We start from the raw sequence: 13,454 nt of genomic DNA, 5'->3' as shown, positions 1-13,454 counted from the left end.
GGTTTTCCCTGATTATCTTCTATTATTCCCCCTCAACACAAGTATCACAATAAACAGCAATGAATACAAATGTTACGCCATGCAATATTATCGGGATTAGGATAAGTTTACAAATGCGATAACAAATGAATATCATTGTAAATAGGTGAGTTCAAACGGTATAGAAATATGATAGGAATGGACCATCTAAGAGTACAAGACCTATGGTTCTAAAGATGAAAACTTATACAAAATAGCACCGAGTGGCGCTTCGAACGTTATCAAATTTATTTCCAAATTGTTCAATAATACTGATTTTCTTGAAAAGAGACAATATTGTTATTGCAAGTTGAATTTGACAAATCGGAACATATAAAAATGTTAGCCAACATACTTAAAAAAATAATAAGTAAGTAAATATACTTTTTTTCGTTAAAAAGATGTTATATTACAATTATACTTACTGTCATCTTTGTTTTTGACCAAAAATATATTATATAATTACATATCTTCCGTCGTTTATTTTAGCTCCAGCAGGACATAAATGGCTCTACAATGTTTCTGGTTTTAATCAATACGGTAAAAAATATTTATTCTTCAGTATTTATAATACGTTAAGCAATTGCCATTTATTTCTATTAAATAATGATTAAACTTATAACCTAATATAGATATACTCCTTTATATTATATACGTTACTTGCATGTGTAATAGCATATAACAGTGTTAAAAAGAATATTTGAAAAATTCTAGGATTAATGCGCGATGATCTACGAACCGAAATTGATCCAATTGTAGAAGAAGCAATAAGAAGACTTCCAGATCATATAAAGGATGAACGTAATTTCCGCATAGTAAGAGCAATGCAATTGGATGCAATGAAAAGAATTCTCCCCAAAGAACAATGGACTAAATACGAAGAGGTAAATGATTTATTTTTTCTAATTCTATTGTCTCATCTATATATTTTATTTCATTTCTCTATATAAGATTAATAGTAAACATATTTTCTTATTATTACTTAATGCGTTATTATTTTTATAGGATGTATTATATCTTACCCCATTAATAAACGAAGTTATTAAAGAGCGAGAAGAAAGGGAAAAATGGGATCTGGAATAAAATTGATATTAAAAACGTATTAGGAATGATTGTATATTTTATAGTACACTGATACATGTCTCATTTAATATGAAGAATGTGTCTAAGACATGAAAATAATGTATAAATTATAAATATATTAAATTAAATAATTTATTAATATATACAAATTATTACCACGCCTTTTATTACAAATTAACAAATGCTTCAAAACTTTTACGTACCCCTACGTGCTTACTATTGAATTTAGAATGTATAGAAATAATCATAAATAATTTCATTCAAGAAATTCAACGTATGTATATAAAGAAAGTAATTGCATGATCATTATAAAAACAATCAGTTTTGATTAATAAAGAATTTGCTATAGTTATAACGAGATAGACGATTAACGGTAATTATACGTTGCACCGGTATATTTAACGTATTTAACATCCTTTATGCAACCTTAAACGAGTCATTTCCTCGCCCGTATAAATCGTAGACAATTCATGGTGAAATATGAAAGAGTGTCGGTGAAATGAAAAAAAAAAATAAGGAAACAAAATAAAAAGATCAAAATAACATGTAATTTTGGTGAAATAGTTACAAAATAAATCAATCCATAACGTCTACAAAGGAATTTCGCGGGTAAATATTGGATCAATATCTCAGTCCCTCTCCCTTCGAGGGGGATGTGACAAGTATCTCCCGGTTATAAAAGACTTCTACATTAGGTCGCGAACTCGGTGAGCATTTTTATTTTCGATATATTTTGCATTTAATTAACTCTAATTGAAATATCGAAGAAGGCATCAAGTTGACAACGACCGCTAATGATCGCATCGAATCGTATCGTTCTACAAAAAGTGCTCAGTTATAAAAGGTATGAAATGAGAAAACAAGTAGAAATCATGATGGCAACGGATAGAGATCTCTAAAAGTATAAGCACGCGTTATCGACTAAAAACATTCCTAATCTTTGCCGTCAATGAACTTATTCCGTTCTCGCTATTCAATTATCATATACCCCTAACCGAATACAATTTTTCTGACATAAGTCTAACGATTTTTCTTAAAATTACTTACTTTTTCCTTTAGAATTAAATATTTTCAAATCAAAGTTTTATCGATTTAACGATAAAAAATAAAAAACTAGATCGCGATGTAAGATAATGAAAAATAAAAAGTGCTAAGTGCAAAAGGGATGTTCCAATCTGTATGAAACTCCCGTAAGAAATTTGACAAAATTATAATTTCTCTGTTAGAAAATTTCCATTAAATCAATGACAATTAAAAATTGAGAAGTAAGCATAATATTACTTCGAAAAATATATTTAATATAGGGATTAAATTTGATTGAAAATAAATTAGTATGTTCTTTAGAGTGTATTACATAATTCCTTCATACATTTTTTTTCCAGATGTGGTCACTGCAAGAACTGGCATGTATTTGTGAAAGAAAGATGCTGACAAAGGATAATTCCAAAACTGAACATTATAATTGTGACCCAAGCAAAACTGGCCAATATATAAGGGTCATCAAACATCAATAATTTAATTGCTAAAATAATAGCAAACTAACGAGCAATAAAGTCATGCCGTTAGGTAAAACAGGTGCTGTATCTAAATACTACCTCTGTTATATGTACAAAAATATAAACACATAATTGATTGTGTTAGTAATAAAATAAATAATATAAATATACACTCGAGTGTGTGTGTGTATATAGAAAGATATATATTCTGGTGATTAATATTTACATGTACTAATATATAGTACTCTTGAAAAAATTGAAACTATAATTGAAGAGCTTTTTCTTGATATATGTTCATTTGTTTGATATCCATTGTTATGCAAATATTAAGAAAAACAAGTTGATTGCGCCTATTAACTTTAAGACAAACATATATAACGCCAAGAAAAATAATCATCGCATTGTCAAAGCTCAAATAGCACTGTTCATTAATAACACAAATATGAGCATACCATATGACGAAAATCTTATTTGGATACTAATAGTTGGGTTCATAGTAGCATTCGTCCTAGCATTTGGCATAGGTGCCAACGATGTTGCAAACAGTTTTGGGACAAGTGTGGGTGCTGGGGTCCTTACAATTTTTCAAGCTTGCATCTTGGCAACTTTTTTTGAAATTGCTGGTGCCGTACTGATAGGATATAAGGTATAATCTAATAATGAAAGTATTAAACGTATGAAATATTTTTTTCTGTCAAATTTGCTTATCATTGATATATCCACCATTAGGTCTCTGATACAATGCGTAAGGGTATACTAGATGTCACATTATACGAAGGCCATGAAAAAGAATTAATGATAGGAGCACTTTCTAGTTTAACCGGATCTGGAATCTGTTTATTGCTTGCTACAGCATTTCGACTTCCAATTTCTGGTACACATTCCATAGTTGGAGCTACCGTAGGATTTTCTCTTGTTTGTAGAGGAACAGCAGGGGTCTGTAATACTTACAACACTTGTTTAATAATAATTGATTTATTGATAATTATCAATAGCTAATAGTTGTATTCAAATCTACAGGTAAAATGGATTGCCCTAATAAATATAGCAGCATCATGGTTTGCAAGCCCTGTACTCAGTGGCATCGTGTCTGCTTCTATCTTCTGGCTTATAAGAAAATTTGTGTTAAGATCTAGCAATCCTTTTGAAAAGGGACTTCATATACTTCCTTTGGCATATGGCCTCACCATTGCCGTCAACGTCGTTTCAGTTGCGCATGATGGACCTAAATGTGCGTAATCACCTTTTATCTATATTTGCATGTTATTATGAAAAACAAATGGAAGAAAATATTGAAAAAATAATAATTAATAATAAATTTTTAATTGCACACAGTGTTGATGTTGGATAGAATGCCATGGTGGGGTAGCTTGACGGCCGCATTGAGTTTAGGATTATTTTCAGGAATTATTGTTTATTTATTTGTTGTACCATGGCAAAGAAAAAGGATCGTTTTAACTGATCCTGGTGGTGAAAAAAAGACGGCCTTGTGTACGTGCGATAAAAGCGAAACAACAGCTATGTCTATAATTTCGGAAAATCCATGTAGTAGTAATAGTGACGCAAAAGAAGTTGCTGCACCAAAATTACGTGGTAACAGTAGTGCTAGTCCACTTTTAATAGTAGCTGGTTCTAATGCAGAAGAAAGTCAAACTGAGAATAATAAGAAAGACGAAGAACAACCAGAAGTGTCAAAGTTATTTTCATTTCTGCAAGTATTAACAGCTGGTTTTGGTAGTTTTGCACATGGTGGTAATGATGTTAGCAATGCTATCGGTCCTCTCATAGCACTATGGGCAATATATGCTGAAGGTTCGGCGAGACAAGAAGCTGAAACACCAATATTAATACTACTCTATGGTGGATTAGGTATCTCTGCTGGCTTATGGATATGGGGACGTAGAGTAATCCGTACATTAGGAAAAGATTTAGCACGTATCACACCTACTACAGGCTTCACTATAGAGGTAAATTATCAAAACATATATAGTAATTAATTCAACTTCTATAAAAATGGAATACATATATTACATAAAAACATTCTTAAATTTAAATTTAAATCTTCAATATTTAGCTAGGAGCTGCAGTGACAGTTTTGTTGGCAAGTAAGGCTGGTTTACCTGTGTCAACGACTCATTGCAAAGTAGGATCGGTGGTATGTGTTGGATGGGCATCGCGCGGTGGTGAGGGTGTTTCTTGGAAACTGTTCAGAAATATTGCTTGTGCATGGTTAATAACTGTACCAGTGGCTTGCGCCCTATCTGCAGGCTGTATGGCTATTTTTAAAACATTTCTTACTTTATGATTTTATTATTTAAATAATTTCAGATGATTTAGAGAAGCCATTCAATACTAAAACTGCTGTGAATAAATCATGCAGAAATAAATAATTGAACACCATTTCTTTGAGTTTAAATCATTCACAACCTGCAGAGAAAATTAAACGTTTTTATCTAATAAATAAAATGCAATTATGCAGCATTGTAACATCGTGAAAATGAGAATAGTTTGATGTTATTGGATCGATATAAAATCGCGTTGTTATAGCAACGATTATAGACATCTCGTTACAGTGGATTTCCAGTACATCGAAGAAGTTCAATTATCTGAAATAATAACAGTAATCCTTGTCCATCTTTTCGTCTTCTTACGTGTCTCTTTTTTATTTTTCAAATGGAAAGTTTACCTCTTATACCCGGCTATATTTTTCACGACCCAAGTGTAAGTTTTTCCAAATTTTCTTTTATTAAATATTATGATATGGGCGGTCGTTATTTTGTAGTACTGAAATATAATGGTGTTTTTAATACTCCTAAAGATTCAAGATTACAGACTCGGGCACAGATTAGACTTTTTAAATGGTTTTCGAATATTAAATGACAGTAAATTCGGTATTGGGGGAAGACCTATCGATGCTGCATCTCTTGCCTACATAGAGGAGAATGATTCTATACAGTAAGTTATTGCAAGCTTTATAAATTATTATGAAAAATTGCTAAATCTGCCGTAAATTTAATTAATTTCTCAACATTCGATTATATAATGACTGATATATTAAACTTAGATACGATCCATCGCTAACGTACGGTCGTGTACGTGATTACGGATATCAACGGTTTGTACCACATTACGCATTGTTCGCGCAAAAATGTCTTCGTTTTAAGGCTTTCTTTCGTCAAGGAGTTTTTCATTCTCCGAACGAACATTTTCGCGTTCGTCATGTATACATTATATATTTCTTAGAAGACGATACTTTATGTGTAATGGAGCCTTCTATAGAAGATGCTGGCTTTTCGCAAGGTAAACTTGTAAAGCGTAATAGAATTCCAAAAACTATTGATGGTGATTATTTCCACTGGAAAGATTTTAATATTGGTAAAGATATATGTAAGTGTTAATCATTTCAATGAATTTTCTTAAATATATACCAATCAACAATGCTATTTGTCATTTCTTAACTTACAATTAGATTAATTAAGTAGTTTTAGCTTTATAATACTATTGCTTACAGGCATTTATGGGATAGTTTATCATATTATTGATTGCGATCTATTTACGAGAGAATTTTTGAATAGTCAGGGTATAGATGTGGGAGATAAAGAAGACACGCCCATAGATCCGTACATAGAAGAACGTAAAATGAAATCTAAAGTTACAACATGTCTTACTCGAATACCCGACGATACTAGGCGACGTTTTTTAGAATATGATAGGATGATTTTATCATTTAATGCCAAATGGAATGATGATTTTTATCAAATAATGTATTTCTTAATGGACGATACCATAGCAATACGCGAGCTTCTTAAACCAAACAATGGCAAAGATCCTGTAGTAATGCTTTTAAAGAGAGTAAAAGTACCAAAAAATTGGAAAAACCTTCCATCATCCTATCCAGGAATATATATGGAATATGGAGACCATGAAGTAATAGAATATTACACGCCAAAAGATTTCAAGGTAAGTCAATTGTAGTTGTCTTTAAAAGATAATGATTCGAATCTATTGAATCCGTTTCTGTTTTATATGTAGATAGGTGAGACAATATTTATATTTGGGAAACAATTCTTTTTATACGGTTGTGACCATTTTACGAGAAAATATTATTCCGAGGTAATGAGGATAATTCAGCCCAACAATATTTCTCTCGATTTTCCTACTGATCGGTCAAAACCATTGTCTGAATCTAAAATACCTCCACATATCAAATTTGGAACGCCCGAAGACACATACGCTTCGTGTTTATCCTTTAGATCTAAACCACTTAAAAAAGATGTTATACGACAATTAACTAATTTTCCTCAAAAATTACGTTATTCTATGAAATTGGATAACGTACATCCTGAAGATCAAGATCGTGACTTTATTTTAGAATACAATTTAAGCGAAGGTACTATGTTAATAAAAGAGCTCGAAAAACGTAATTCTGGCCGTCGTGAAGGGTGCTTCTTGAAAGCCACACTAGTTGCAAAACCTGCCACTGATAGAGATAATCCATTATATTACACACCGCAGGACTTTTTTATTGGAGCTCAAATTAATATTTTTAATCATTACTTTACTATAAACGGCGCTGATCTATTTGTATATCGTTATATGGAAGCAAATCCTGAAAAATTTAATCAGCAGATAAGAGATAATATTCGCAATTATTTTGTACAACAAAAACTACTTCAAAATGATGTAATAATAGAAACTAAGAAAATACAACAAAAACAACACGATGCAGATATCTTTGGTGAAAAAGAAATAGGGAATGAAATTTCTCTAAATTCTCAAATTTGTAATGGCGTTGAAGGAAAAACAAAAGAAATGTAGTGAAATATAAAATAAAGTCTTCCATCGGTGCCTTGGTTTGGCTACAGCAAATCTATTAAATAAATCTATTGTTCTTTGTCCATTACAAGAGAGATACAGAGAAATATCAAATACTTAGAATTTAATAAGAAATATAATCAACATTCATGCACACTATTTTAATGTTATTATCAAATTCATATGACTTACTATAATCCCACGATCCTCAGAATATATTAATCAATTTCTCTGAAAATGTATAAATATAAAGATAATTTAAGAGGAATATTTCTTTGATATCAGTAGATCCAACTCAAGATCATAATATTACTGGTATTGTGTGTATTTATATATTGCAGAAGGTAAATAATAATCATCGATTATTGCAAATGTGTTATCACTTTTGCATAAACTATGAATTATAAAAGTCATTTTAGTCTATACAAATGTTATTGTTTCATAAAGAGAAATAGTTTACAATCATATAATATAAGTTTTGTTTAAGTGTAAATAAACTGAAGCAGAAATCTAGTGATACTATTTTAGACAACCGTCAGTCATTACTGACCATTTAATTAGTCAATTTAATTAACCGATAATCATAAGTAAGGCTAATGAAAGGAAGGAAATAATCTTTCCTTTTTAAATATATTTTTTACATTGTAAATTTTCTATATATATATAATGTTATATATATAGTTGCCTAAAATATTGATTTACTACTTGCATTTGCAGATTGTAAAATTGATAGATAATATAGATTACTGTTTTCTAAATTACGTAGCACTTTCATCAAAAGCATAGTTTTTAGATAGAGATGATCTAGACATAATAATCTAAGCCTAATAGAAAAATGCAAAATAAATCTGTTCCATTGTAGAAATAATTCTAATTTGCAAGATATATTTTTTGTATCCATTCTAGAGATTATACTATTCCACAAGAAAAATTATAGTAACATATTTAACAATAAGAATAATCTTGCTTTATGAAATACATGTCATATTGTAAAATAATAATCATCCATATTATCGTTTAAGTTACAATAAAGTAACTACACAATATTGTCCCCCTCCATCTTTCTTTTCTCCCTTTTATTTTTCCTTGTATAATATCTCCAACCATTTTTGCAATCCATAGTTAATAGAATAATAGATGAATCAAAACAATCAGTTGATAATAACTATAGCTACTATTCAATGGTCAAGCATAATGATTATAACAGAACATTGAATAAGCTCCTGCATCTCTTTAACAAAGAAAGGAAAGCCCTCTCAGTTGCAGGCACCGGATTACATGTCCACTGACGTTTAGAACATTGATTAATTTAAATGACACTTGATATAATATTGTTCTCGCGTAGATTTTTTTACATTTTCAACAAAAGTTTAAGCATTTTACAAGAATTAGTCCATGTATTACAGTTTTTTTCCATCTGTTTCATATCCTGTTTGTTTGTTCTTTTTTTTGCTTTTTTCCTTTCATTTTTATTAATTTGTACGTTTAAGAAACACCTTTCGACGAATAACACGCAACACCACACTAGATACTTATTACCGTCATCAAGTTTACCCAATATCCTTTGAAATTGAATTACGCGTTCTTCTTTGTAATATTTATTATTACATAATATTTATTATGTTAACGCGACGCTAATTATCATATGTATTATTAATCATTTAACAAAAGGAAGTGGCCTTGATGTAGAGAGTTCTATGATGGAAAGGCAAGGCCTATTTCAAATCCTGAAAAGCGAACATGTGGAATAAGATGATAATTAGTCGCAGCGTTCTTCTTGTCCATTCATTTTTCTTCCCAATAATAATAGTTTTCCACTGTATTCATTGCTACTGACGAGAACCTCCTCTTCCTCTACCACGGCCCCCATCTCGATCCTAAAAATAACGGGGAAAAGAGAAGGAGAAGAAAGGGAGAGAAAGAAGGAAATATTAGAACATACGTGTTATCCATTTTTCACGAATAACTATATGTCACTTAGATAAAATCAATGCTTACCTTGCGTTGATGTTGATGAAGATGATGTTGAGAGTGCTGATGATGGTCTCGCGACAGATCTCCTGGATGTCCTCTATTTCTATGGTTGGAAGAAGGGTGATGATGCTGCATAGAATTCAAAGGTGCTTTACGTTGATCTTCTTCTGCTTGTCTTCTTTCATAATGTCCAAAATCATCAAAAATACTAGTAGAATGACGATAAGTATGCAGTATACGCAGAACTGTTACACCTTTCGCATGAGGAACTTCTTGCGCATCCCTTGAATTGGTTACTGGTTTATACTCATTGTTTTCTAATTTAATATGTCGTAATTCCATGTTAGGGACATCTTTGACATAAATCCAACGAACTCTAAATTGTCCCTTCCATTTATCTTGAGACCAAACAGAGCTATTACTTTGATAGTCGACAGGAGAAACCATTTGAGCCATACCACAAAAGTGGCCAGATCCATTAACAGAAAAAAAAAGATACAAAGGTGCGCCTTCGCGGCTAGCTTCTCTATATGCCTGATCCAGTCTTTTGTTTCCATGTTCCGTACTACACCAAATTTCGTATTTAATGGATCTATGAATGTCATCTTCTGAATAAGATTTAATTACAAAAAACCTAGCTCCAGGTGCAGTCTGATCAAATTCTACCGGATTATAATCATTTTTCACTTTAAGTTCATCCAAAACGGGATGAGATTGAGTTTGCACAAGTTGTTGCTGTTGCTGTGACTGCTGCGATTGCTGCTGCTGCTGCTGTTGCTGCTGCTGCTGATGCTGATGTTGTTGTTGTTGTTGTTGTTGTTGTTGCTGCTGTTGTTGTTGTTGCTGTTGGGCTTGATGTTGTTGATGTTGATGCTGCTGATGTTGCTGATGTTGCTGATGCTGTTGATGTTGTTGGTGCTGCGATTGAGTCGGCATATGGATTTGCGATTGGGGAAGTGGCGGAGGAGTAGTTTGTTGCCTGTTCCAGCAGGGTGGAGGGGGTGGTCTTTGTCTTTGAACAGGTGGCGGAGGAGGTGGAACCGGTGGTTGCACTTGCGGCGGCGGAGGTGCGGTTGGCGGAGGAGGAGCAGATGATTTTCCTTCACCCCATGTTCCTATATCCATATTGTGTTTTCCTGGTACAATAGGTGGTGGTGGCATTCCAGCTTTCTTTTTCATTCCTTGCGATGAAGAAAGCGGAGGAACAGGTTTAGCAGGTTGACTCGCTACACTTGCCCAAGTAACTTTTCTTGGCTCCTTTGCTTCAGATTTTATCTGCTGATTAGATGTTGTTTGTTGATCTTGTCTTGGAACCTCCCCGCTTCCAATCGATAAGCTTTGTACACTTTGTTCAATAGTCTTAATAGTAGCGCTACTCGGTGTCGGGTAACTCTCATTTCCTCTTGGTGCTTGATAATAATCTTCATAGCGAGTTTTTCTAGGTGTGCTCCAAGCACTAAAATCACCGTTTCCATGGAAATAATTGAAGGCAGGTTGACCGAATGTACTAAAACCACCACCAGCACTCGCGGAGAACATTCCATCCATACCATATGCATCATGACTTATTTGACCTCCATATCCAGAGAGAAATGCAACTGGATCTGTTCCATTCGACCAGGTACCATCCCCGGCACCAAACGCTTGATAAGGAAACGATGTTCCTGCATAGTATTGACTATAAGGATCGCCGGTACCAATTGGATAACTTGAATGATGCTGCGTATTATTACTTCCTCTCCATGAATCAAATCCAGTATCTTCTCCAGCAGCATGTTCTGATTGCTGTTGCTGTTGCTGATGTTCTTTAGGACCATTGCTTACTACAGAACATAATATTATATTTAATTAACTTAATAATAATATACAATTTTCAATGCCTTAAAAATATTAACATCAAATCGCATAATTCTTAATAATTTGGATATTCCAATATGGGTTATGATATATTTTATATCAAAAGCCATGATATTAAGAAACATACATATGACTTAAAAATATATTATCAAAGCAAGTGAGTTATCTCTTAAGTAAAGACAAGTACATGAATATAAAATATCCATTTCCGAACTAAAGATAACAAAATTATTTGTAATAATAAAGGTTTTATGAGCAAATACATTTACAACATTTTTCAATTACACTGATACTGCATATTAAATCTTACTTTATTAACTTATATTATATTAATTAATTATAAATAATAACAAAAGAGAAGAAAGCATTTATGTTCAACACGTTGAGTGCGGCACTGATTTTGGTATACTTTCCGCTCAGGTGGCAGCAAGTGAGCACTGGCACTGTAATATGTGCCAATCTTAACTATGTCTTTGCTTAAAATATTTTAATAAAATTCATTCAAATTATAACCTAGGATTCATGCCATCTAAATTAAAAATCAATCCTTAGGGACTGATGCCGCCTGAGCGGAAAGTTCACTGTCAGTACCTAGGGACTGACGTAGCATTCAACGTGTTAACTATAGCTTAGAATATATAAATGTATACAAATATTAACTAATTACAAATCCAAACCATAATACACAAGTAAATTTATATTAAAAAATGAAACATTAAAGAATATCTATATAAGTAATTAACCTTTTAAAAAATATATTTGTTTCATCTATTTGAATTATTTATTGGGTAATGGACATTGAAAGAAGCAGAACATGCAAGTTATATCAAATTCTATAATCATTGTTATTTCTTATTTTTAAATTTTCTATATTTTTTTCTGAATGTATACATATTTGGGATAATTAAATTTCCTGTGTGTGTGTGTGTGTTGTGTGTTGTGTGTAGTACGAAAATAAATATATATATATATGTATATAGAGAGTGAGAGAGAGAGAGAGAGAAAGAAAAAGAAAGAGAAAGATTTATAAAATAGAAATATGTAGATAATGCGTTGTATAGATAGTACAAATATTATGTATGTATAGATAGATATGGACTAGGTCCCTATACATATTAAACGACATTCTGTTGCGCGCGTGCGCGCGCGCAAACACATACACGCGTTAAAGATACATACAGTATAAGACGCATACACGCGGAAAAGTTAAAAGAGCGACGTAAAAAAAATTTAATAACAATAAAAAGGTCTTACCTTGATTGTTGGTTTGCCCTTTCATCCGCTGCATTCCGTTGCATGAAAAAATATAGAAAATTTAGAATGGCTGCTTCAGTGAAAGGAATGTGCAGAGTAGCAGTGTGGTAGCAAGTCAACACACTGACCTGATTTGAGACAGCACCTGCCAATCCAGCTGACATAACCTGTCGAACGGTCCGTCTGTTCTTTACAGACGTCGAAACGACAGCAATGCTTTAAGAAAAAAACAGTTTTCAAATGCAACACCAGAATATTACATAGGACACCGCGAATACTTTCCAAAGTATACGCGATCACTTCTTCAAACGTTCGTCACTATTTTACGTAGATTAGAAATTCTCCCTAAACCTGAGACCTCCGCGAACTGGCTCCTAATGTTCTGCCGCGAGAGAGTCTCAGGAAAGACTCCTTTTTTATCCACAAAATCAGAAAAATTTTCATCAAATTTTTCACTCCGAATGCTACCTACGTGACGTACACTGACCTCTCGTATGTACTGACCAAATGAGTAACTGTCTAAAAATAAATGTCACTGTCGCTTATCCTTTTTCACGATTTTCTCTTTAGGGAATTTTTATAGATGAAATTTAACTGATTGCCTTTGTCGTCCGTGTAGGTACGCGCGTACACGTACATACATAACACACGCATATAATATAGGCATATAAATCATACACATATTTATATATCATATATTATATATCGATTTATTCCCTTCATTTGTATAAATTAAATGAATTTTTGAATAGATAAAATAGTAGATAAGATGGTAGCCTTGATATGTGAATTACGGAAAACGGCTGATCAATCAATTATCATCGTAGTCTTGCTTATGTGATTGGTCGTTTCTTACCTTTAGATAAATGTCGATAATTCCCCGATCGAGGGACCGTCGTCGTTCTTTCCTTAATTCTTAGTTTCGTTCATCTTGTGTGATGCAAATGTTTGGGCTTA

At 32.5% G+C, this 13,454-nt stretch overlaps 4 protein-coding genes and 1 long non-coding RNA gene across 7 annotated transcripts; 4 read left to right on the top strand and 1 right to left on the bottom strand.

Moving 5' to 3' along the window:
* Nucleotides 1-226: 226 nt before the first annotated feature.
* LOC122516370 (cytochrome b-c1 complex subunit 7) lies at nt 227-1,236 on the top strand. The gene is made up of 4 exons (XM_043634119.1): nt 227-388; nt 508-558; nt 733-902; nt 1,024-1,236. The coding sequence occupies exons 1-4, from the start codon at nt 358-360 to the stop codon at nt 1,099-1,101; spliced, it is 330 nt and encodes a 109-aa protein (XP_043490054.1). The 5' UTR covers nt 227-357; the 3' UTR covers nt 1,102-1,236.
* Nucleotides 1,237-2,206: 970 nt separating this feature from the next.
* Nucleotides 2,207-2,716, top strand: LOC122516371. Its single transcript, XR_006303556.1, has 2 exons — nt 2,207-2,366; nt 2,484-2,716. It is a non-coding gene; the product is annotated as an uncharacterized LOC122516371 (long non-coding RNA).
* Nucleotides 2,717-2,784: 68 nt separating this feature from the next.
* LOC122516365 (sodium-dependent phosphate transporter 2) lies at nt 2,785-4,997 on the top strand. 2 transcript variants are annotated; one of them, XM_043634109.1, is made up of 6 exons: nt 2,785-3,243; nt 3,327-3,533; nt 3,618-3,828; nt 3,933-4,564; nt 4,672-4,780; nt 4,926-4,997. In XM_043634109.1, the coding sequence occupies exons 1-6, from the start codon at nt 3,040-3,042 to the stop codon at nt 4,985-4,987; spliced, it is 1,425 nt and encodes a 474-aa protein (XP_043490044.1). In that variant the 5' UTR covers nt 2,785-3,039; the 3' UTR covers nt 4,988-4,997. The 2 variants fall into 2 exon arrangements, with proteins under 2 accessions (XP_043490044.1, XP_043490043.1); XM_043634108.1 differs by having other exon boundaries at nt 4,672-4,997.
* Nucleotides 4,998-5,016: 19 nt separating this feature from the next.
* Nucleotides 5,017-7,923, top strand: LOC122516364 (EF-hand domain-containing protein 1-like). The gene is given in 5 exon segments (XM_043634107.1): nt 5,017-5,407; nt 5,409-5,552; nt 5,662-5,984; nt 6,109-6,557; nt 6,630-7,923. Coding segments are annotated over 5 exon segments (1,839 nt in total). The 5' UTR covers nt 5,017-5,270; the 3' UTR covers nt 7,416-7,923.
* A 563-nt stretch (nt 7,924-8,486) lies between these two features.
* Nucleotides 8,487-13,449, bottom strand: LOC122516362 (YTH domain-containing family protein 3). Of its 2 annotated transcripts, XM_043634104.1 has the most exons (5): nt 13,354-13,449; nt 12,626-12,713; nt 12,498-12,525; nt 9,411-11,209; nt 8,487-9,289 (listed from the first exon to the last, which is right to left on the bottom strand). In XM_043634104.1, the coding sequence occupies exons 2-5, from the start codon at nt 12,659-12,661 to the stop codon at nt 9,242-9,244; spliced, it is 1,911 nt and encodes a 636-aa protein (XP_043490039.1). In that variant the 5' UTR covers nt 12,662-12,713; nt 13,354-13,449; the 3' UTR covers nt 8,487-9,241. The 2 variants fall into 2 exon arrangements, with proteins under 2 accessions (XP_043490039.1, XP_043490038.1); XM_043634103.1 differs by lacking the exon at nt 13,354-13,449 and having other exon boundaries at nt 12,626-13,112.
* Between the last annotated feature and the right edge of the window lie 5 nt (nt 13,450-13,454).

This window comes from Polistes fuscatus, unplaced genomic scaffold, assembly GCF_010416935.1.
Source record: "Polistes fuscatus isolate 324 unplaced genomic scaffold, CU_Pfus_HIC Scaffold2, whole genome shotgun sequence".
NCBI classification, from domain to species: domain Eukaryota; kingdom Metazoa; phylum Arthropoda; class Insecta; order Hymenoptera; family Vespidae; genus Polistes; species Polistes fuscatus.
The sequence above is the reverse complement of the archived record's forward strand: the minus strand, read 5'-3'. Positions and strand labels throughout refer to the sequence as shown.

What these genes read in the sequence shown, in the direction of transcription:
- LOC122516370 (XM_043634119.1), top strand. Translation starts at nt 358, where the DNA reads ATGTTAGCCAACATACTTAAAAAAATAATAA. An exon ending in TTCTGGTTTTAATCAATACG is followed by an intron (nt 559 to 732) that starts GTAAAAAATATT and finishes GAAAAATTCTAG; the next exon opens with GATTAATGCGCGATGATCTA. An exon ending in AATGGACTAAATACGAAGAG is followed by an intron (nt 903 to 1,023) that starts GTAAATGATTTA and finishes TTATTTTTATAG; the next exon opens with GATGTATTATATCTTACCCC.
- LOC122516365 (XM_043634108.1), top strand. Translation starts at nt 3,040, where the DNA reads ATGAGCATACCATATGACGAAAATCTTATTTGGATACTAATAGTTGGG. An exon ending in TTTGTAGAGGAACAGCAGGG is followed by an intron (nt 3,534 to 3,617) that starts GTCTGTAATACT and finishes TCAAATCTACAG; the next exon opens with GTAAAATGGATTGCCCTAAT. An exon ending in TGCGCATGATGGACCTAAAT is followed by an intron (nt 3,829 to 3,932) that starts GTGCGTAATCAC and finishes AATTGCACACAG; the next exon opens with TGTTGATGTTGGATAGAATG.
- LOC122516362 (XM_043634104.1), bottom strand. Translation starts at nt 12,661, where the DNA reads ATGTCAGCTGGATTGGCAGGTGCTGTCTCAAATCAG. An exon ending in CAGGTGCTGTCTCAAATCAG is followed by an intron (nt 12,526 to 12,625) that starts GTCAGTGTGTTG and finishes AACGGAATGCAG; the next exon opens with CGGATGAAAGGGCAAACCAA. An exon ending in AGGGCAAACCAACAATCAAG is followed by an intron (nt 11,210 to 12,497) that starts GTAAGACCTTTT and finishes TATGTTCTGTAG; the next exon opens with TAAGCAATGGTCCTAAAGAA.